This window comes from Tachypleus tridentatus, unplaced genomic scaffold (genome assembly GCF_004210375.1).
Source record: "Tachypleus tridentatus isolate NWPU-2018 unplaced genomic scaffold, ASM421037v1 Hic_cluster_1, whole genome shotgun sequence".
NCBI lineage: Eukaryota > Metazoa > Arthropoda > Merostomata > Xiphosura > Limulidae > Tachypleus > Tachypleus tridentatus.
Genome location: NW_027467777.1, coordinates 28,580,176 through 28,605,493, shown reverse-complemented (window position 1 = coordinate 28,605,493; position 25,318 = coordinate 28,580,176). Strand labels below are relative to the sequence as shown.

The 25,318-nt window shown below is 33.5% G+C and overlaps 1 protein-coding gene across 3 annotated transcripts; it reads right to left on the bottom strand.

Annotated features, from left to right (window-relative positions):
• Positions 1-245: 245 nt before the first annotated feature.
• On the bottom strand, positions 246-18,688 carry LOC143241966 (syntaxin-7-like). Of its 3 annotated transcripts, XM_076485302.1 has the most exons (13): positions 18,497-18,556; positions 17,976-18,200; positions 16,311-16,393; positions 15,784-15,852; positions 15,053-15,122; positions 12,546-12,645; positions 12,117-12,257; positions 11,786-11,841; positions 11,291-11,381; positions 5,849-5,921; positions 4,578-4,660; positions 2,429-2,542; positions 246-1,625 (listed from the first exon to the last, which is right to left on the bottom strand). In XM_076485302.1, exons 3-12 carry the CDS (start codon positions 16,375-16,377, stop codon positions 2,441-2,443), a joined length of 852 nt encoding a protein of 283 aa, XP_076341417.1. In that variant the 5' UTR covers positions 16,378-16,393; positions 17,976-18,200; positions 18,497-18,556; the 3' UTR covers positions 246-1,625; positions 2,429-2,440. The 3 variants fall into 3 exon arrangements, with proteins under 3 accessions (XP_076341417.1, XP_076341414.1, XP_076341415.1); XM_076485299.1 differs by lacking the exons at positions 17,976-18,200; positions 18,497-18,556 and adding an exon at positions 18,628-18,688; XM_076485300.1 differs by lacking the exons at positions 17,976-18,200; positions 18,497-18,556 and adding an exon at positions 18,559-18,650.
• Between the last annotated feature and the right edge of the window lie 6,630 nt (positions 18,689-25,318).

Here is a 25,318-nt window from a genome sequence, read left to right as displayed (position 1 = left end):
GTCATATTGTAAAGTTTACCAACTGTTACAATAATGTAACTTTGGTCATATTGTAAAGTTTACCAACTGTTACAATAATGTAACTTTGGTCATATTGTAAAGTTTACCAACTGTTACAATAATGTAACTTTGGTCATATTGTAAAGTTTACCAACTGTTACAATAATGTAACTTTGGTCATATTGTAAAGTTTACCAACTGTTAGATTGTTGATTTGCCAAAGAAATACCATAATAATAAACAGGTTTCCAAACTATAAACAACTTTTATTATATTAAATCTAGAAAATTTGAAGAAATCAACAAATCTTGCACATTAAAACTTTATAGCTCATTGTTCAACCAAATGTACACCCAAGTAAAATTGTACAGATATTTATCAATGTTATATCAAACACTATAAACACATTTAGTATCTGAGGTTTCCTGCTATGTGACACATAGTAAGTTGAGAAACCTCAACTTGTTTCATAACCTTGCACCCTCAGTCATCCATAAATGAGGATAGTGTTTTAATAAAAGTTAATTCATTTATTATAATAAAATTGACGACTGTGATAAAATTCTAGAAATATGGAACTTAAGTTACTGTTTAAAGGTACCACAAAATCAGTTTAACTCTGAAACGTTAATTAACATTGTGTCAGGACTAAATACCTGAAAAACGTATGTTCTATCAGCTTAATGACATCAAATATTCGTTTCTAAATAACTAATAATAAATCTTCTAGACATCTTGCTCAGATACCACAGAAGAAACAAAAGCGAGCGTTTAAAGTCAGTCCAACTTAAACAACAGTTTCATTTAAACTATGAAATGTTAATTAATTATAGATTTATTCTCTAGAAGATATTATATTATTCTCATATCACAAAGAAATAATTCTTTAAAATTTACAGTATATATAAATAATTTTCTTTCTAAATATGAACATTTGTAAGTGACAGTACAGTGAACTCCAGAGTATTGTAACAAAGACAACTAGCAGTAACGACAACAGAAACTGGTAATCTTTATAACACACAACTAGCAGTAACGACAACAGAAACTGGTAATCTTTATAACACTTTGTATGAACTTATTATCAAAGTAATACAATATATAACACTCATCACTTGTATAAATGTAGTGGAGTTTCCTCTGCTACATGTGTAATATATAACACTTGTATAAATGTAGTGGAGTTTCCTCTGCTACATGTGTATTTCATTCTTTGTTACTATACATGCAGTTTAGGTTCACACTATTAATATTGCTAATATTTCACTTCACAAAATTAAGATGTGATTCAAGTCTTTTTTAACAAAATGTATTTTAACCCAAAGAAATCTTTGGCACAAATAGAGTTTGTTTTTTTTAAATAATAAATTAAAAAATGCTGAATTAATAATGGATTAACATTACTGGATTAATAATGGAATGTACACTTCATTTTTTTAATAATTAACTATTTTTTACTTCATTGAACAAAAATAAAAGTATAATTATATGAAACTTGTGTAATAAATTACTTAACACAGAAATTATGTGGTTTTAACAAAATCAAAAAACTATTCTCGAGCCAGCTCCAAGCACAATATCAACTCACTGGAAACAGATGGAAAACAAACATTCAAGACCGTTGTCTGGAAAAGAAACAAAAACTGTACAATTAACCAACATAATTCACAGTTTATACCAAACTTTGAAAATCTCATATCTAAATCTTTTATAGGTCAATTTATTTCAAATGAGCTCTTTTTAAACCTAATAATTTTTATCTTACCGTAACATGCCGTTTACTTCACATAATTTTTTATTGTAAGAGCATGCAGCTAGAGGTTTTAAAATACCTAGAACTATCCTTCTCTACATTACTTATTTTCATTTCACTTAACTTATTTCCGCTTAGTGACTTCTTTGAAATTTATATCTCTTCTAATAAACCAGTTAGCCTAGGATACGTACACACTATTTGTAAATAACATATGAAAGTTTCTTCAGCATGTCTCTTCAATCTTATGATTTTTCATAATGCTAAAGTGTATAAACTTTTATAAAGACAAACTTTAAAAAGTAAATTTCACAATTTATGTACACTTATAATATATGAAACTTTTTATATGTGATTTTCTGTAAAGATTATTTTATTACAAAGACACAAAATACAGTTGAAACAAATAGAACTCTTGAATAAATTATCTCATAAGAAGATATTAATATAAAATAATTAGAAATGGTAAAACACTCAAATGTTACACATAAAAATTTAAAAGAATTTGGTTTTGAAATATAAAACTAGCAAAAGGTGAACCATCCAAACACCGAGTGTTACACTTTAACAAAAGGTGAACTGTTCAAACTTTTAAGTACTGAGATTTTAATTTCTTCGTAGTTTGACTTTCAAAATCTTAAGTTAGACCTACTACTATAATATTGTCCAACTTACTCTGTTGATTATTCATGAATCTTTCTTCACTGTAAATATTATGACCAACACAACTGCTGATATGACAATTAAGCCAAAAACGAGTAGACAACACTTTTTCTTACGAGCTTTAGCCTAAACAGAAAACACATGTTTAGAGTCAAATAAACAAAACAAAAATTTACCATTTAAAAATCACTGGATAGTTTTACTGTGCCGGTACAGAGACCCGAACGACAGTTGCAGTGTCACTGTGCCGGTACAGAGACCCGAACGACAGTTGCAGTGTCACTGTGCCGGTACAGAGACCCCAACGACAGTTGCAGTGTCACTGTGCCGGTACAGAGACCAACGACAGTTACAGTTTCACTGTGCCGGTACAGAGACCCCAACGACAGTTACAGTTTCACTGTGCCGGTACAGAGACCCGAACGACAGTTACAGTTTCACTGTGCCGGTACAGAGACCCCAACGACAGTTACAGTTTCACTGTGCGGTACAGAGACCAACGACAGTTACAGTTTCACTGTGCGGTACAGAGACCCCAACGACAGTTACAGTTTCACTGTGCGGTACAGAGACCAACGACAGTTACAGTTTCACTGTGCGGTACAGAGACAGTTTCCCAACGACAGTTACAGTTTCACTGTGCGGTACAGAGACCCCAACGACAGTTACAGTTTCACTGTGCGGTACAGAGACCCGAACGACAGTTACAGTTTCACTGTGCCGGTACAGAGACCCCAACGACAGTTACAGTTTCACTGTGCCGGTACAGAGACCCCAACGACAGTTACAGTTTCACTGTGCCGGTACAGAGACCCCAACGACAGTTACAGTTTCACTGTGCCGGTACAGAGACCCCAACGACAGTTACAGTTTCACTGTGCCGGTACAGAGACCCCAACGACAGTTACAGTTTCACTGTGCCGGTACAGAGACCCCAACGACAGTTACAGTTTCACTGTGCCGGTACAGAGACCCGAACGACAGTTACAGTTTCACTGTGCCGGTACAGAGACCCAAACGACAGTTACAGTTTCACTGTGCCGGTACAGAGACCCAAACGACAGTTACAGTTTCACTGTGCCGGTACAGAGACCCGAACGACAGTTGCAGTGTCACTGTGCCTGTACAGAGACCCGAACGACAGTTGCAGTGTCACTGTGCCTGTACAGAGACCCGAACGACAGTTACAGTTTCACTGTGCCGGTACAGAGACCCGAACGACAGTTACAGTTTCACTGTGCCTGTACAGAGACCCGAACGACAGTTACAGTTTCACTGTGCCGGTACAGAGACCGAGCGACAGTTACAGTTTCACTGTGCGGTACAGAGACCGAACGACAGTTACAGTTTCACTGTGCCGGTACAGAGACCCGAACGACAGTTACAGTTTCACTGTGCCGGTACAGAGACTCGAACGACAGTTACAGTTTCACTGTGCCGGTACAGAGACCCGAACGACAGTTACAGTTTCACTGAGCCTGTACAGAGACCCGAACGACAGTTACAGTTTTACTGAGCCTGTACAGAGACCCAAACGACAGTTACAGTTTTACTGAGCCTGTACAGAGACCCAAAAGATAGTTTACTGCCTAAAATATTTCATAAAATAGGTGGAAACACAGAAACCTTTGAAGAATAGAACATGATGTTCAAAATGTAAACATAAATGTTCATGTGTTCTGTAATGTTTATCCTAACTTAAGGTGTTCAAATCCCGGTAGATTCATTTTTATAATTCATTTCATTTTAAAATCAACCCCTTTTTGTTTTTTAACAGGAACAACTGTAGAAAATTAAACACATGTTCTAACACACAAATTCAGTGCTATAAAAGTCTTTAATATACAATGTCTGCTCTTAACTTATCAGATTGTTTGAAAATTAATACAGATTGTAAATGCAATAAACTGCTTTTTACAGGTGACCTGTTGAAGCAGACTAGAAGATATGTTACTACTTCATACAAAGTTATACTCATTAACAAAATATCATCAAGGACAGACTGGTAGATAAATAAAAAAAGATTAAAAATGATAAAAGTTTGATAACACCAGTTTTAATAAAAGTGTAAGAATTAACATAATTAACTTATTGTTGAACATGAAAATAAACAAACAATTCTCCATTTCCCAGTGAAGGTTGTCTACAACAGTCAACTTACCTGATGCTGACGTGCCTTAACCAGATGCTGTGTTCCTTCTTCAACCTTTATACTGGTACTCTCAACATTAGCTTCAATGCTGTCTATAAAAGTAGTTTAACAACAAAAGAAGCTTTAGTTTGTTCATTGTTTAGAACATGTAAATGTTTCCAGTTCCTAACAAATCTACTCTGATGTTCCATCTTGTTCCCATGACAGTTATTTCACAAAACAAAATACTGGTGATAAAATCTGGATATGTCACTAGAATTAATCAGCATGACCTTTCACAACAGTTAATTTGTACAACTAAAATGATTAACTCAAACATATCTGCTGATTCCAACATGTGCAACTCAGTGGTTCATTAGCTTACAGGCATACCAATTTGTTTTAATCTGTGACTAGACTAGTTTATATAAATAAATCAATGATACATATATATATATCTGTGATTCAAGGTTCTTTAGACTAGCTATAACTTTACTTTAAACAGAAAACTTCTCTCAGTCAACCTCAAAACCAATTTGTAGTCATTAGTTACCACACTAAAGTTTATATAAATAAATCAATGATACATAGTATATATCTGTGATTCAAGGTTCTTTAGACTAGCTATAACTTTACTTTAAACAGAAAACTTCTCTCAGTCAACCTCAAAACCAATTTGTAGTCATTAGTTACCACACTAACTTTTAATACACTTTGTGTATCTTCACAAAATTTGGCAGATTTTTAGTAAACACACTTTCCTGTCTCTCTCTCTCTCTTTTTGTTTCTTCCCTGTCTTACAAAAATTCAATATTTAAATGATAAAAAAAGGAACTTGTCCTTAATTATTTAAAGTATTTTTTACAAGCTAGTCCAAGTGTAAAGTGATTTCCTTGTTAAGATTAAAAACATTTTTCTTCATTTCAAAACTATCAAATTTTATTTACATAATCTGTAAAACCTACTAAATATATTTAAAATGAAAAAGCACTTACCTTGTTCATGAACCATTGAATATCCGATTTACGTGGACAACATTAAAACAAGAGAAAAAGCACTTACCAATCACTTCACCTTGTTCACGAAGCATATTGAATATCTGATTTACATTGACAACATTAAAACAAGAGAAAAAGCACTTACCAATCATATCACCTTGTTCATGAACCATTGAATATCTGATTTACATTGACAACATTAAAACAAGAGAAAAAGCACTTACCAATTATATCACCTTGTTCATGAACCATTGAATATCTGATTTACATTGACAACATTAAAACAAGAGAAAAAGCACTTACCAATCATATCACCTTGTTCATGAACCATTGAAGCTAGGTCTTTAAATATCTGATTTACGTCTACAATATCAGACTAAACAAGAAAAAAGAAGACATAAAACAAGTAGATGATACAATATAGTTTTTAATACTGGTAAACATTAACTATAACAAAACTAAAGAATGTATACAGACTTTACAAGAAGATTTTCAGTATCTGAACATGAACACCTACAACAACAAAATGAGTTTTTACTGTCAACAGTTACTGAAACAGATATACTGATTGGTTTAGGTTGTTAATATAACCTGTTGTGTTTATTAAACATTCTAGATTTAATTTCAATATTGCAATGGTAAAAGTTGGATTCATTCAACAACTTCACAAAAACAAATAATAAATACTTAAGAATGTATCAATTTACATTGTCTTTCAGGTTCCAGTAAAATATAGCAACACTGTATTTAACAGAAAGAGACACTCCAAGAAAGTGCCCAGAACCTGTAGCTAACAAGATAAGTACTCTACTACTAAGTTATCAATGAGTCCTGAACTTAAAACAGACAGTGATAATAGCTTCATTCAGAGATCATAACAATTATGAACCTTGACTCATCTTCAACAAAAGTAACAAGAGATGGACCATGGCTCAAGATTTCCAACCTTTACTATCATTCATGACAACCATGTTTAATTCCTTATAAGAAAATCACTGTTAAAGTTAAAAAACGATTTTATACAAGTTGGGACTATTCACTGTATACTACGCAAACCCTTTAAAAAGACACTGACATCCAGGAGTTATAAATCTTCCTATACAAAAATTGTATTTCTAATAGGTAGTCCTCTCACAAAGTTAGCTATTTTAATATAGTGCTGCCCTTTATTTGTCAACTTTTTCTTCATGCATGCCACAAACCTTGCACTCTCCCCCTGTCTGAATTACTACAGTGAAACATTTCTTTCATGTAAATCATCATGCATCATCTCTTGACCAACTGGAGGACGATATGTTAGTGTGGCTCCCTCTACCAAATCTTCACTTCAGAGTTTCACTGGAGGAATGGTGGGAAATGTGAGAAGAGGTAATTACTCATGAGAAATACACTTTCAACATTGGAAAATTACAACTGGTATGGTACTACTCTCCACTCACAAGATTAGATAGAGCCCCACAAGGAAACAGTTCAAGGGAATGATTGGTTGGTTGGTTGATTTAGTATTTTATGGCTGTCTTATTGTTATTTGATGTTATGGCCATTTTCTATGGTTCTTTCTTTATGAACTTGACAATGACCAAAGAAGTTCAAAATGTTGTTTGCTCTTCTATTAGTGCTTTCTCTCTCCATCCCAGCAGTTTTTAAATATATAATTTTCTCTGCAAGTATGTTTTTTTCCTCATCATGGATTGAGCAGCTGCTTGAATAATATGTACAGTTACTGCTGCCACACAGTTGTCTATTGATGGCTTACAGATGATGTCAGGATAAAGTTCTGCAAAAGCAGTGAAAGAGGACCAGTTTGTTTGATCCAGCTTCCACTGGGGCATCAACCATGGCCAGTCTCTCTCAAAATTACAGAAAAATGATCACTGCCTCATGGATTATTGTCAAACCTCCATGAAAAATGGGAGAATAGTGAATGGGAACAAATTAAGAGATCAGTAGCAGTAAAGGACTGACTAGATGCATGAAAATAAGTACAATAACCAGTAATGAAAATAGAAAGGTTGTGATCAGAAAGCATAGTTCTATGAAGCGATCCCTCTTATCAATATCAGCATTTCCACAGAGGAGATGATGTCCATTAAAGTCCCCTTGGATTAAAAAGGTAGATGGCAACTGTTCAACAACAGCATCAAGGTCTGACTGACCACAGGTCTCTTCAGGAGACAGATAAAGAGCAAACAGTGATGGTATGACCTAAGGAAACACAGATGGCTAAGGCCTCCAAGGGTGTGTTGAGTGGCAAGGATAAGATAGGCACATGTTAATCAACCAACAGTGCCACCCCTCCATGCAATTGTCCATCACACAGTCTGTCATTTCTGTACAAAGAAAGCTGCCAAAAGGCGACCATTTAGGGCAAGAACAAAAGTAGAATGGGCAAGAGCAATTGCAATTGATGCAATGAGGTTCCATTTCACACTCACAGGCATTATGGTCCTTGCCACAGCAACGAGCACACATCAAGGAACCATGACATGACATCTTTAAGTGACTGAACCGCTCGCATTGAAAATACCCGAGAGGGTTTGGAATGTATGGCTGTACCCTGCAATTACGATAACCTGCCTTGATGGTGGCAGGTGGACGTGGTAATGCAAATGTCAGAATGAGGACATTGGTCAACATTGTAATTTCATCTTTGCGAGTGGAGATATGCCTCACTGCATCTCCTTGGATGGAGAAATCAGCGAGAATCTCCGACTCTGAGATGTTCTTCAAATCCCTCTCAACAATAACTCCTCATGATGAATTCAAAGTAGCATGAGGTGTAACCTCAACAGGTATATCCCCAATCACCTTTGAATGCAAGAGGAGTTCACTGTGTTGAGATGTGGATGTTTACATCAATATGTCACCAGATCAAAGCTTCTTTACTGACTTTGGAGAGCCAGCAAGTCCCTCTAGTCTCTTCTGAATGAAAAAGAAGACATTTGTCCTAAAGGTTTGTCTGAAAGAGAATGTAGTATAAGAAAATGAGGTACAAAAGGTGTTACAGATATTGAAGATTGCTGCTCAGAATCTTCAAGACGTGGTCATTTACCTGTGGACTGTTTTTTTTTACTATTTAAAGTGTTTTTTTTTGAGGATCCATAATAAAAAAAGGAATATTTCCTTGCCCACTGACCCCACCCACCATGGAGCCCTATGAGGGGATGTACTACAATGCCAAACAAGGACACTGTAGCAATGCCAGAATTTTGTGAGCACCATACCCAAATGCCAGCACCAGATACAATGTCCACAACACCTGTTGAGAACATCCAACACTGGCACTTGGTTGACCCTAGACCAAGTGAACCAGATGATTGACCCAAGGGTGGTCACCCCAAGCCTGCCCATCTACAGGAATTCAAGGCCAAAGTGATGTGTTAGGATTGAACCCCTCAACCACCAGGATCCTCTCCTCCCCTTCAGAGGTCACCATGCATGGAAAACACGTGGGTAGATGGTTAGATCCCAGAGGAGGTAAACTGAAAGAACAGAACTTTCCCTGGGAGGTCCCCCTCACCACGTACAGGAATCCACACCAAGGGGTCAAGGAAACAAAAGAAGTACCCTCAAAAGAACCCTAAAGATAACCCTCGTAATGAGAAATACAGATCCAACAATAAGAAAAAAGGTAAAATGAGAATCGCGGTTTACACCTGAAACCCAAAGAACTGGGACTTAAGGCCCACATCAGTTTCTGGGTATGTCATGAGAAACATTACCAATCTGTCAATCCAGGAATTGACATACAGTATCAAAGGATCCCCCAACTATGACACAGGCCAGCACTATCTAAAGCAATAACATCCCCATATGAAGAAAAGTTGGGATAGTCAAGGATAGCATCCCATGTACTACTGCTGTAATGGCTCAACTCCAGTGTTTGTGCAAAAGAAATCAGGAAGCCATATCATTCTTTAAGGTAACAACTCGGCTCCTGTGGTTGAGTAAATGTCAGCAGGAGGCTACGTCATATATGAAGGTGACACTTCGACTCCACTGGTTATGTAACTGGTGTCAGGAGGCCATGTTATTCAGTAAGGAGATTGTTCAACCAAAAATGGTTAAGAAGATGGTTCACGTAACAAGGAAGGATGGAGCAAGTAAGGAATACAGAAAAGGGATAAAAACCTGAGACACAAAAAGTGAAGTCTGAATTAGGCCTAGATGATTCATCAGGCTCTAACTGCAAAGAAACAACAAACTTTAAGCAGGGAAAAAAACATAACAGTCAAAATCCTTATTATTCTGAATAATTCCAGCCACTAAGAAGGAGCATGGGAGATGTCAAGGGACAAAGGATGATCCATACAGCAGTTATTATCTTGACATACAAAAGCATAGAGATCCACCATTGAGTCACCCATAGTTGAAGCCTGAGAAAACAAAAATACTGGTTATTTTTATGACCCCTAGAAGTGGTAATGTAAACTTTGAAATTCATAACTCCAGAAAGATGTTCACAAGTTGTTAAGAGCAGACATATAACAATAAGAATGATTTGGTATACAAGAAATGAAGGATCTACTTCTTGAGAAAAAAACTGTCTGTCACACTGGAAGCACCAAAGGAAGACATCCGAAGACAAACAAGGTGGTTCAGTAGAGGAGTGCATGGGGAATAACATGCATAAATGTACACATGAAGGACAGCATCGAACAAGAATAGATAATCTTGTGAGAAAAGATAAATAATGTATTGAGCTTAAGGCTTGTAATGTTAATAATCTTATTGAACTGTTGATAAGTAACGTGTTGAGCTTAAGGCTTGTAATGTTAATAATCTTAGTAAACTGTTGATAAGTAACGTATTGAGCTTAAGGCTTGTAATGTTAATAATCTTATTGAACTGTTGATAAGTAACGTATTGAGCTTAAGGCTTGTAATGTTAATAATCTTATTGAACTGTTGATAAGTAACGTATTGAGCTTAAGGCTTGTAATGTTAATAATCTTATTGAACTGTTGATAAGTAACGTGTTGAGCTTAAGGCTTGTAATGTTAATAATCTTATTGAACTGTTGATAAGTAACGTGTTGAGCTTAAGGCTTGTAATGCTAATAATCTTATTGAACTGTTGATAAGTAACGTGTTGAGCTTAAGGCTTGTAATGTTAATAATCTTATTGAACTGTTGGTAAGTAACATATTGAGCTTAAGGCTTGTAATGTTAATAATCTTACTGAACTGTTGATAAGTAACGTATTGAACTTAAGGCTTGTAATGTTAATAATCTTATTGAACTGTTGATAAGTAACGTGTTGAGCTTAAGGCTTGTAATGTTAATAATCTTATTGAACTGTTGATAAGCGTGTTGAGCTTAAGGCTTGTAATGTTAATAATCTTATTGAACTGTTGGTAAGTAACATATTGAGCTTAAGGCTTGTAATGTTAATAATCTTACTGAACTGTTGATAAGTAACGTATTGAACTTAAGGCTTGTAATGTTAATAATCTTATTGAACTGTTGATAAGTAACGTGTTGAGCTTAAGGCTTGTAATGTTAATAATCTTATTGAACTGTTGATAAGTAACGTGTTGAACTTAAGGCTTGTAATGTTAATAATCTTAGTGAACTGTTGATAAGTAACGTGTTGAACTTAAGGCTTGTAATGTTAATAATCTTATTGAACTGTTGATAAGTAACGTATTGAGCTTAAGGCTTGTAATGTTAATAATCTTAGTGATCTGTTGGTCTCTTGAAAACAAGATTAAAAATCCCACTGAACATTTGATCATGATACATACTTCGAGTTTTTTGACAGCTTGTTCCCTTTCCTCCAGTAGTGTGATGTCAACTTCCTCTTCCATCTGTATAGTCGTCTGGGGTTGTGTAGGACTGTCAGAAAACAAATTGTTGTTAGGAAACATTTACTAAGTGTTCTATTTCCACTCAGAGACGATCCTCTGTTGTTCTCTACTCAACTTAAACACACATACCCAAGCTGGATAACAAGGACTCAACACTTCACTACTTTATCCTAGACTTTCTTGGCTTTTAAAATTTATAAAAAAAACTTAACATTTCTAATATTTCAAAAGTATTTTGTTATTAACTTCTCACAAAAAAAATATTTAGACAAAAGATCCATAGTATAAACCATAAATGTAAACATCTAAGTATAACATCCCACAAATTAGTAGTTTAAGACTGACCAGGTAATTACACTCTTTCTTATTCAATAAAATTAATAAAAAATAATAACAATATCTTCTATGGTTTTATCACAAGTAATACGTCACTTGGCAAAATCCACTAAAGCAGTACTAGTTCCAGACTTGCTTTCCATAAAAGGATCCTGAAATAAAAATCAAAATCTGTTAACACAAAACATAATTCACCCCACATCATACTGTACTACTGATTATTCATGTTACTAAATATGTTTGTGTAATAAAACAAATCAACACAAATAATGTTAAAGACTCCTACACTAGAAAACACGTTTAATTTTACGAGTAGAAACAAAAGTAGAGATGGTTCCATTGATATAAATCTATACGGTAGTTAAAAAAACTAATAGCACAACCACACCCTGTGTTATACGATACGTGGATAGTTGGTTTTACTTACACTATAAAGACCAGAATGAGCTCTGGCACGCATTACACTTTCCTTTTCCTTCTGTGCTGCCAGTCTCTGGACAGTTTGGAAGTTCTTTAAAACATCTGTGAAATTATTTGTGAGCTTTTCTTTCAGGAATTTGTTTTGCCTCTAACAAAAGAAACAGAAATACCATTCTTATTAGTAATGCTAACTCATAATCAAATAGGGAAACATTCTATTGTGAAATAGATATACATAAATAGGCCTAAAATGTTAACACCAGTTGATGTAGCTGTCATCTTATATGTTTGACAGTGAATTAAGTGAATCTTCTGATAAATAAATACCTTTTCAACAAATACCAAGAGTACAGAGTGACACATGGATAATTATATGGTATAAAAAATATGTCTTTAAAACTTCAGAGCCCTTTATGTGTTTTGATGATCAACTCACCTGATAAGAATGGCTAGAAGATTCAGCCAAGGATGTTAGTTCTCTTAGATGTCTATGGGTGTCTTTAGCCAATTGATTGGTGTAGGTTTGAACATGATGCCTGGAAGATAAAACTGGAATTCAGAATTGTAACATTTAAGTTGAAATGATTTATAAATTATTCTACAACAGAATGCACTTCATACGAGTTACTACTTGCTCTACGACAGAATGCACTTCATACAAGTTACTACTTGCTCTACGACAGAATGCACTTCATACGAGTTACTACTTGCTCTACGACAGAATGCACTTCATACGAGTTACTACTTGCTCTACGACAGAATGCACTTCATACAAGTTACTACTTGCTCTACGACAGAATGCACTTCATACGAGTTACTACTTGCTCTACGACAGAATGCACTTCATACAAGTTACTACTTGCTCTACGACAGAATGCACTTCATACAAGTTACTACTTGCTCTCTGCACGACAGAATGCACTTCATACAAGTTACTACTTGCTCTCACGACAGAATGCACTTCATACAAGTTACTACTTGCTCTCTGCACTTCGACAGAATGCACTTCATACAAGTTACTACTTGCTCTGCACTTCATACAAGACAGAGAATGCACTTCATACAAGTTACTACTTGCTCTACGACAGAATGCACTTCATACAAGTTACTACTTGCTCTACGACAGAATGCACTTCATACAAGTTACTACTTGCTCTCACTTCATACAAGTTACTACAGAATGCACTTCATACAAGTTACTACTTGCTCTACGACAGAATGCACTTCATACAAGTTACTACTTGCTCTACGACAGAATGCACTTCATACAAGTTACTACTTGCTCTACGACAGAATGCACTTCATACAAGTTACTACTTGCTCTACGACAGAATGCACTTCATACAAGTTACTACTTGTTCTACGACAGAATGCACTTCATACAAGTTACTACTTGTTCTACGACAGAATGCACTTCATACAAGTTACTACTTGTTCTACAACAGAATGCACTTCATACAAGTTACTACTTGTTCTACAACAGAATGCACTTCATACAAGTTACTACTTATTCTACAACATAATGCACTTCATATGAGTAACTACTTGTTCTACAACAGAATGCACTTCCTATGAGTTACTACTTGTTCTACAACAGAATGCACTTCCTATGAGTTACCACTTGTTCTTCAACAGAATGCACTTCATACAAGTTACTACTTGTTATACAACAGAATGCACTTCCTATGAGTTACCACTTGTTCTTCAACAGAATGCACTTCCTATGAGTTACCACTTGTTCTTCAACAGAATGCACTTCCTATGAGTTACCACTTGTTCTTCAACAGAATGCACTTCATACAAGTTACCACTTGTTCTTCAACAGAATGCACTTCATACAAGTTACTACTTGTTCTACAACAGAATGCACTTCATACAAGTTACTACTTGTTCTACAACAGAATGCACTTCATATAAGTTACCACTTGTTCTACAACAGAATGCACTTCATATAAGTTACCACTTATTCTACAACAGAATGCACTTCATATAAGTTACCACTTATTCTACAACAGAATGCACTTCATATAAGTTACCACTTATTCTACAACAGAATGCACTTCATATAAGTTACCACTTATTCTACAACAGAATGCACTTCATATAAGTTACTACTTAAATTTTTTACTTAAAAATTTTTAATTTTTAAAAAGGTATATGAGTAACATAGAATTTAACAGAAAATATAATTTATGGATACAAAGAATCTATAATGTTCCATCTAAGGCACAAAACTAAACATTAATAAAATATTGAAAAACAATCATCATTAATTGTCCAGATATTGTATAATCAGGAAGATAGGATGGGTTGTCATTCATTGTTTGAGCAATATCACATGTCCTTCTGGGTATTTGAACTAACAGCTCAGAATGTAGTTTCAGTTACAATAAAGCTTGAAGAAACTATGAGAGGATACCCGTGTATCATTTCCTAAGTGAATTGTGAAAAGAAATCAAATGAGGAAAACTAAAAGGTTTAGCAAAACTATGTAAAATTAAATCATTTTAGGACACCAGGTGGCTTTAAAAAGACATTATATCAGAGAACAAAATCAACAGTGGGAAAAAATGCATTTTAAAATACAAATGTTTAACTAACAAATAAGACACCATGCATATCTTTCAAGAACACAAACTTTGACTATTCAAAAACTAGCATTCATAAACCTGTCTTACTGTAACTTTAGTCCAGAACAATATTACCATGTTTAGATACTTTGAAAGATGTAGTTAAAACTTGATAAATCCATATATACCAAAGTTTAGCACAAGTTGAACTTAATAAAGTGGAGCTTCTAATACATAAACAAGTATTGCTTTGGTTACAAAATCAATAACAAATAGCACATTTTGCTTCCTAAAAGAAATTAAAAGTTCCATTTAACAAATTATCCACAACTGTCATTACCAAATGAAATAAGTGACAGAAAACTTAACTTACAATTGAGAACGTAAACTTCCTGAGTCTTGTGCAGTTCCAACTTGATTAACCATCTTTTGAACCGAGTTAGCTGTTATATAAATAATTTTAAAAAAAGTTAAAAATTGAATTAAGCTTAATTGTAGGAAAGATCATGATATTCAAACTTCTGTTACAATTAGAATAACGAACAAAATGTTTGTTTTTAAAAAATTCAGAAATTATGTTTTACACCAAACCTGTTATGCAGACTAAAGTGAATGAGCTAACACTAAACCTGTTATGCAGGCTAAAGTGAATGAGCTAACACTAAACCTGTTATGCAGACTAAAGTGAATGAGCTAACACTAAACCTGTTATGCAGACTAAAGTGAATGAGCTAACACTAAACCTGTTATGCAGACTAAAGTGAATGAGCTAACACTAAACCTGGTTGACAGATTAAAGTGACTGTTGATGTTACAGTTCTTTTATGCTATACATCAAAGCATCAACTGCTTGTAGCTTGACACAAAATGTAACACTGAGATTAAAGAAAACAATCTTTGTCAACAAAACTTGTTTAATAATTGATTTCTTCACAAAAAGAATTTAATTGAAATGGAAATTAATATATTCATCATGACATAACAGTTTTTAACATGAAATCATTATTCCATGGTCTATATATATATAGAAAGAGAGAGAGAGAGAGAGAGAGACACATTTATTGACTCATCCAAATGAGTGAACTTATTATTTCAGTGACTTACTGTTCTGAGTTATCTTCTGAATATTGCTACTAATAACCTGAGAGAGTCTGTTGAACTCATCTGGACCACCTAATGAACAGATGAACACTGATACTTTAGTACAGCTTCAGTCAACTTTTGACACTTTTTAATTATACAAGTATTATTTAGATCTGCAATACATTTTCACAAAAATTTTCAGTAGGAAGTTTTCATATTATACAGAACATAACATGAGTGGATATTAAATTTGAAAACTTAGTCAATCCTATTCATAATGGCCAATAATGAAAGAATACCATCAGAAATTAATATATTCATCATGACATAACAGTTTTTAACATGAAATTATTATTCCACTAAAAACAAATTCACAAAAAATGGCCGATACAAGTTTTCAGTTCTCCAGAGCAAATCTAAGATACTTCAAAAATACATCTAGGAATTCATATACAAAATTTCACAAATTTGTTATCAATAAACAAGATATAAGTTTATCTTCCTTACTATTTAACTAAAAATATTTTCAGGAAGTTTTTCTCACATACCTTCAACATTGCCAGCATCCTGATATGAAAAAGAGTGTTGGGTTCCGTCAGAAAATACTTTGGCCATGGTTACTTTTAAGTAGCTGAATAAGAAATAACTTTTCACTCATTGAAAGACAATTTGAAAATAACCACAACTGTAGCTCATTACCTTAATACAATGCTTTTTAAATCAACTTCTGACCATTCATTTCAAAACAAACTATAAACTCAAGTTCACAGCTTATAACACTTCCTTACAGATGTTCAACCAACCAGTCATCTGTACTAACACTAGCTTGTTAACCATTATTCAATATTTACCAATGCTGTTAACTGACTAAATAAGTATAATAGTTTGACTTTAAGCTTTGTATTATAGTTAAACAAGTTATTTTGTTTTGTAAAGGTTATAAAATTAAATGTTCTGTTTGTATGACCAAAAAAACAGTTAGATTATTGATATGATAAAGTAAATTATAAACTAATTTAACTAGTACAAATATGTTCTCACTAGTTTACAGAGAAATGATGCAAATAATGAAAAATTTAAATGGGTATCTTCATGAAAAATAATGAGATCTCGACACATCATTAAAATATTTACTGTTTATGTATATTAATAAAGTCTTCTATTTACACTTAACAACACACACTGATAAAATCTCTAACATACTTTCTAAAAAATGATACAAAATGTTCTCCATATTTTAATATATGTGTTGCAGTCTTAACTAAAATGTTTATACTACCAATTTGTATTACACCGAGATGTCATACTAACTTATCACTAACGTTCGTATTACACCGAGACGTCATACTAACTTATCACTAACGTTCGTATTACACCGAGACGTCATACTAACTTATCACTAACGTTCGTATTACACCGAGACGTCATACTAACTTATCACTAACGTTCGTATTACACCGAGACATCATACTAACTTATCACTAATGTTCATATTACACCGAGACGTCATACTAACTTATCACTAATGTTCATATTACACCGAGACATCATACTAACTTATCACTAACGTTCTTATTACACCGAGACGTCATACTAACTTATCACTAATGTTTATTTTTAATGTGTATACTACACACTGTATCACTCTTAGTTCAATCACAAAGTATGAAAACCTTATAAACAACTTCTTTATTTCTTCTTTCTCAATGAAACTTAATTTAAAATTTAATTATAATACTTTTTAATTGTTTACAACAATTATTATTTTTATTCTAATGGAGATTTCCTTTTTTAAACTGTCATTTTAAACACATATATCATTAGCTTATTTTGTAATTTCAATAAAACACAACGCCAATCTTTATAAAAACAACTTTCCTATGATAAAATTGAAACAGCTTACATATGTTTGGGAACAAAATAAATGATGGACTTGTTCTACAAAATATGAAACACTATTTTATAATATCATGTTTAAGATATAATCACAGTCACAATGTAAATGCAAGAGATGCTGGGAAAGACTGATATATCTCTCAGGTAATAACTTTCTTCATGACTTCTTTAGGTGTGGCAGATTACAACCCTTCCATAGGTCCCATAAACCGTTCACAAGTTACTTTCATTTCAGACTTGTTACACTGTCAGGTAGTGAAAAAGATAGTTGGTTACACCTTTCACACACCATATAAACAACTCAGTTATATACATACCCTAATCTCAGAATTATGGGTATGATTAGATCTGTTCTTCTGTGGGATTACCCACAAGTGGACATGAACCTAGGACCTCTCCCAAACCACATCAATCCTCCAAACTGAGCTAGCTAGTAAATCCACTAGTTAGCCTAGTAATAGTAGTAATAAATCAATACAGTGTTGGATTCAGAAAAGGGGAATACAGGAAGGAATAGGTGCAGGTTTGGATCCGACATTGTACTAATATAAATTATTATAATAAAAGCAACCTAGTTACCACATAATATTAACAGATTATATAGATGTGAAAATGCGAGAAAAGTTCATGTTACAAAACATATTACCAATATCAGCCTATATTATAATTTCGCTTTAGCTTTTAATACTAAGAATGTCAGAAAATATTATACAAATTATATATACTACCAATTACTCTAGTACTGATAATATTAATAACTGTACATTATAATTTAGTAAACTATGAAACTTTAAAAAGTATACGCTATTTCATTTTATCTTATAAGCACATTTCATACATAAATTACAAGAACAGAAAAAGAACGCTTGTACAAGAAAGGCACTTAATAATCTTCCCTACCTTATTATTATATAAAAAACTAAATAGAAAACAAACACTTTAGAACCAAAAAATAAAAACACCCCTCACTTTATTATACGACTACAAATTCCCATTGCGCCATCTCGAGAAAATAATCTTATAAACAAAAATATGTATATATTTCACAACTTTGTGTTGCAGTTTGTCAAAGTTAATACGGTACAGCGTTTTCCTCTATGAAATATTTTTTAAACTAAACGTATATTTATTACCTTACATAAGTACATATTCTTCATTTTATGTTTGTTGAAACTGCTTTCAAAATTTGAAAAAATATTTTCAACAGTTTTTCAGTAGCATAAACACCAGATAATTAATCAGTGATGACGAGAAACCCACTTGTTGAGAAATTTATATGCAAAAACGGCTCGTTTGGGCTGAGAAAACACTTTACATAGAAGAGCGAACAACGTTTCGACCTTCTTCGGTCATCGTCAGGTTCACAATGTAAAATATTTTCTCAACCCAAACGAGCCGTTTTTGCATATAAATTTACCAGATAATTAAGTATAAACCGTTTCATTCTTCTGAAATTATAGCACTGACTTCGTCATTTATTATGAAATTATAGCACTAACTTCTTCATTTATTATGAAATTATAGCACTAACTTCTTCATTTATTATGAAATTATAGCACTAACTTCTTCATTTATTATGAAATTATAGCACTGATTTCGCCATTTATTATGAAATTATAGCACTGACTTATCCATTTATTATCCAACGCTAAATGTACTTAAAGTGTACACAACTACTGTATTAAAGACAATAGACTGAGCACTAATCTTTAAATAGATGACTTTGCTTAAGTAAAAGAACGATAATAAATAGTTATAAATAAAACTGTTAAATTAGTCAGATATTTGCACAACCACTTATAGAAAGTCCTCCAGGGGAATGTCTTTTTATGTTACATATATATATAACATTGATACTCACTTATAAATTTACATTTATTGATTGCAGGTTTGTTGTTTATCATATGAGCCAACAAATATATGATATGTTACATATGTAAATATTAATTCATTGTATTTTCTCTTTATGACAATATTCCATGTGCAATAAAATGTCCTAATATGGCTGTTATAAATTGGGACATATTGGTCATGACAAGTAGAAAGATCAAAATAGTGATTTCGATTATTTCCTTTAAAAATGCACCAATCTCCAATGAAATAGTCTTCTATTGACTCAGTGGTAAGCTCAGGGTCTTATGACGGTAAGATCTAGGGTTTGATTCCACGTAGTGGACACAGCTTTTGTTGTGTACCTTTGCGCTTTAAAACATCAGTCCAATGTGACTGTTGTAAAAATATGCAAAGGTTCATAATTTAAGTTATTACTGAATGATTGGAACAACATCTTCAAAAGTAAGATATTTTTTGTTGTGTTTCACTTATAGATTCATAATGTCACAACGTTTTTTTACTTTCCAAAGTTTTATAAAGAAAGACAACGATACAAACTTGAAGATATACAATGAAGGAGAAACTAGCTGTTAGTTAAAGGTATAAAGATATCTCTTCAAAAGCTGGAGAAGAATTACATGTGAATCATCTAGCAATTATAATAGAAATATTTAAATTTATTTTTAAACTGAAACCAAATTACATTTTTTACGTCAAATCAACATTTTGTATCATAACATTAACAACAAAAGGGTATATTCAATAGCCACGGCACACGGCACTTGAAATTCTTTTGGGAAGGATTAGAGTAAGTTAATGTATGAGACCTTGGGAATAGTCAAATACATCAAGAGTTTGACCTCCTGAGTCCAAAAATATAGTTAGATCTCAAGCTGATCAAGAGATGACGCAGCTATGAGTTACAAATTTGTACTTTAAAAACAAAACAAAATCAGAGTCGTTCTATAAGCCGTTAAGCCGCGGCTAAAAGTTCATACATCCTATATGTTTATTTAAATTATTTGATTGCAATTTTAAAAAAATTCGTAAGATCGTTTTAAAACATATATACAAAATGTTTTCTATGATTTATTGTTAAAATAACATTGTAATTTAATTTAGTCTTTATAAATTTTCAAACATTGATTTTTTATCCACTTTAGTTAACATAACTTATCAAAATATTACAAAAGATATGCAGTCTTGTCTCAAATGATGTTATATCTTCTAATTAGGTTTGGACAAACTAAGTTCTATATGGCAAGAAGTTATTAATGTAAGAAACTTTTTGATAGATCGAACACGTAGATATTCTTATGCGACAAACGTTGTATTCACGCCATTTTTTGTCTGTCGGTGGAACAGTGGTAAGTCTACAGAAAGGTAATATCAGTAGTTCGATTCCCGTCGTTACTTTCCTATAAAAGGCTTATGGGTTTACAACAATAAACTTCAGGGTTGGGCTCATCGTTATTGACAGAGCGCAAAAAGCCCACTGTGTAGTTTTATGTAATACAAAGAAATGAACAAGAAATTCTCGCCCCTTGTTGTTGTTTTGAATTAAGCACAAAGCTACACAATGGGCTATCTGTGCTCTGCCCACCACGGGTATCGATACCCGGTTTTTAGCGTTGTAAGTCCGCAGACTTACCGCTGAGCTACTGGGGGGGGGCATTCTCTCCCTTAACTGATTAAAGTATTAATTTTTAATCTAATTACGTTACGTGATTTTTGGGTAAAAATTAAAAAGTCAGAGTAAAAAAAGTATTCATATACTTTTCGTTTGTTTTTCCTATCACCATGTTTGTTTTAAAACAGCAACAAGAAGCAGAACAGTAAGAAAAAGTGTTAAATATTTTGGCTAAGCTGAGATGTTTCCCTATTCGCAGGTCTTTAATATTTCTTTATTACAGATTTGTTGTGTATCAGATGGGCCAATAGGGGATAACACCCGGATGCTCATAATGTAAGTGTTAAATAGATTGGTTAAAAGATGAAAATGTGTGTGTTTGTTCTGTCCGCAGAGGCGTCGTTAGATGCTTGAAGAATTCGGGCGCGGGATGTTTTGGTCTTTGTGATGTGGATCACGATTTTTTATTCTCATTTCTTTCAAGACGCTAACTGTGGACTTGGGGCATCGTCAAATAAAATCGGGACACGGACACCTTATGTCAGTGCCTAACGATACCTCTGTTTATATGTGTAAACAATCACAAAAGGTATATACTTTGCTCTCTTGCGACCACACAATCTTTCTGAATCTACATTATACATTTAATATTATCAGTTAAGGATAATTTGTAGTGCTGTAATGTATATAATTTAGTGTTCTCTTATTTTTATCTTTTTAACTATAACATTTTTTAAAATTATTGGTTGCTATCACACACACCCCTACTCTTACAGATGTTTAGCATTTCTTGAAAGAAATGATGTGAAAAATCGAGAACCATTAAAGTAACTTTCGAAGTGCAATAGCAGGTTTTTATACGTCGTTCTTAATATTCAATCTAACTTTTGTTAAGCGTGTTTTACTTTTCTTAAAATATTAATAAAGTATACTTAAACCAGATAGACACATAATTTAATGCATTACGCCCAGTATAATTTGTGTTGAGTTATTATAATTACCTCAATAAATAACTGGTTATAATTTAAGGTAAGTAATAATTGTTATCTCCTCCCAGTAGCACAGCAACATGCCTGCGGACTTAGGCACTGGATACTGGGTTTCGATATGCCCACAGTAGGCAGAGCACAGATAGCCCATTGTGTAGCTTTGTGCTGAATTATAAATAAATACAAGTTTTATTCTTTTAAGGACCTTTACTACACTTTTGTGTTGTTGTTCCATTCTTTGTCTTCGTGTAATAATCATTATACAACATAGGGTTAAAAATCTTAATCATTATACAACATAGGGTTAAATATCTTAATCATTATACAACATAGGGTTAGAAATCTTAATCATTATACAACATAAGGTTAAAAATCTTAATCATTATACAACATAGGGTTAAATATCTTAATCATTATACAACATAGAGTTAAAAATCTTAATCATTGTACAACATAGGGTTAGAAATCTTAATCATTATACAACATAGGGTTAAAAATCTTAATCATTATACAATATAGGATTAAAAATCTTCATCATTATACAACATAGGATTAAAAATCTTATTTTTCCCTTCAGTGAATCATTTCACTATCAACCTTTGTTTTTAAAAAGATCATTTCTTGTTCAACACAATATGTATCTTTTACTCACTACACGCTGGTTCAGCGATAAGTTAACATTAAAATCTGAGGTTCGATTTCCCGCAGTGGATAGTATGCAAATAGCCTCTTACGTGGCTTATTTTTAATTCACTCTCTCAAATTTTGCAAACACGTAAATTATCAAATTTTATTTATGAAGTTTATGGAAATTTTAAATTTCAACTTAGGGTAATTATTTTCTCTCCAGTGTAAATCATTTCAACACCTGCCCACTTTTGGTTCGTTTTAAACTTGGAAGCAAGATCAATTTCGTTGACTTATCTCATCTTGGCCAATGTATTTGTTTAACGACGACCCCCTACCGGTAAGTTTTCCACATCAACTCAGTTGTGTCACAGCGTTATCAACAATCCGAAACTTTCCAGCTGTCGTCACATAAAACTGTTCGTCATTTCCGGCCTTCTTATTTCACCAAAAAACCTGTCTCTTCCAAAGAAATCGCAATGAGCCATTATCAAGACTACTTGAAACGTTACAACATTCTTTTCATAGTCCTTAACACCTTCTTAAGAAATGTGAGAAAAAGTTTTAAATAAATGTGCGCATATATACGAAGGCAAACTCACTTTACAATCCTTTATGTCCTTAGTCAACTCGCAGAATTACAGTTTAGAACCTAACTTAGATATTTGGCACTTAGCCTAGAGCAGATTTCCATGCAAGGTGGAGCTCTTCAATTGTGACGGCGTGTTTCCACAAGAGGGACAAAAAAAATTTAGCGGTCCTAATATCCACCCCGTCTGTTTATGGGGAAATCAAAGAGAAAAACAACATTCTTTTAAAAGAAAACAAACATGTTCTTAACATGAGTAAATTCTGCGCTTCTGACTCGCCGTTGCATGTTATAAATATTATTTGTGTTTTCATTATTAAAACGGATAGCTAAGTAACGGTTGGCTCGCTAACATTTCTGGTAATATGTGCCTAAATATAAACACATTATGTACACGTATAAAAATATACATTATTTATAGTTACAACCTGTTTTTATTCAACTTACAGAAAATGAAAGAGTACGGCTGTAGGAGGTAGGGTTAACTCTTTCTTATCTTTAGTTTTCATTATTTTATTTTGATAAATTGAAGTTATTAAATGAACAAATTCAACAGAACAGAAGGTAAGAATAAAACACTAAACTTGCGGCTTCTAATGACCAATAGAGTACAATATGGCAGACATCTGGACATTGGTAGCACAGTAAGATATGGAATAAATTATTTTTTAAGTGACTCTGATCTCAGTGCTTCTGTTGATTGGTTGAAAGTAGCGTGCGGCGACCATATTTCTAAAGTCATAAACCGGACACTTCAAATAGTTGGAGAGATGATATGAAAAATGGCCAGAAATATAACTCTGCTGCTACTGACCAGAACGTAGTGTTGGTTCTTTTTGGAATTACATGTAACTAACTGGTTTTATTTTATTTTCATGAAAACTGGCACCGGGTTCTTTTTGTATTATTATTATTTCTTACCAGTTCTACTTGAATAGTGCATGAAGGGTACTGTTAAGTGTAAATAACTTCATGCTTCACACAGATCTGAAAAATATGAGAACATGTAGTTCTTTAAAACCCATTTCACATCATCCCAATTTTTTAAAAGAATTGTCAACCCTCTAGCCCAGCACTGGTAATTACTAGTGAGTTAATCTTTTACCTCAGTTCTAGTACTTACTAGTGGGTTAACTCTTTAAAACAGTATTAGTGTTTACTTGTGGGTTAATGTATAAATCAATAATAGTGACTAATTTAGAGCATTAACTTTTACCTTAACACTAGTGTTTACTTGTGGATTAACTCTTTAACTCAATATTAGTTCACTAGTAGGTTAATCTTATAACTCAGTATTTGTGTTTACTAGAGGGTCAACCATTTAACTTAATAACAATGTCTTAACCCTTTAATCAGTTACTACTGGGTTAAACCTTTAGCTTAATACTAGTCGGTTAATCCTTCTTTACCTCAGTACTAGTGGGTTATCGTTTTATCTCAGTACCGGGGTTATTGTTTGTTTGTTTTTGGAATTTCGCACAAAGTTACTCGAGGGCTATCTGTGCTAGCCGTCCCTAATTTAGCAGTGTAAGACTAGAGGGAAGGCAGCTAGCCATCACCACCCACCGCCAACTCTTGGGCTACTCTTTTACCAACGAAAAGTGGGATTGACCGTCACATTATAACGCCCCCACGACTGGGAGGACGAGCATGTTTGGTGCGACTCGGACGCGAACCCGCGACCCTCAGATTACGAAGCGCACGCCTTAACGCGCTACCGGGGTTAAAGTAAAGGGTTAGATCCTTAGCCCAGTTGATAAATTACTTTCTTGGTATGTAGATTTTGTGATTCTGGGAGGGACATTATCTCACGTCATCAGAGACGTTTATAGATGACATATTAATATTAGAAATAAACTAACTTTTATATCTAATCAAACATTCAATGTTCAAGAACTTTAACTAAAACACAAACCGAAAGTGACAGTACAAATGTTCAATTGGATTAAATAATAAATTTTATTGGAATCTATCCACAGAATACCCCTGAAG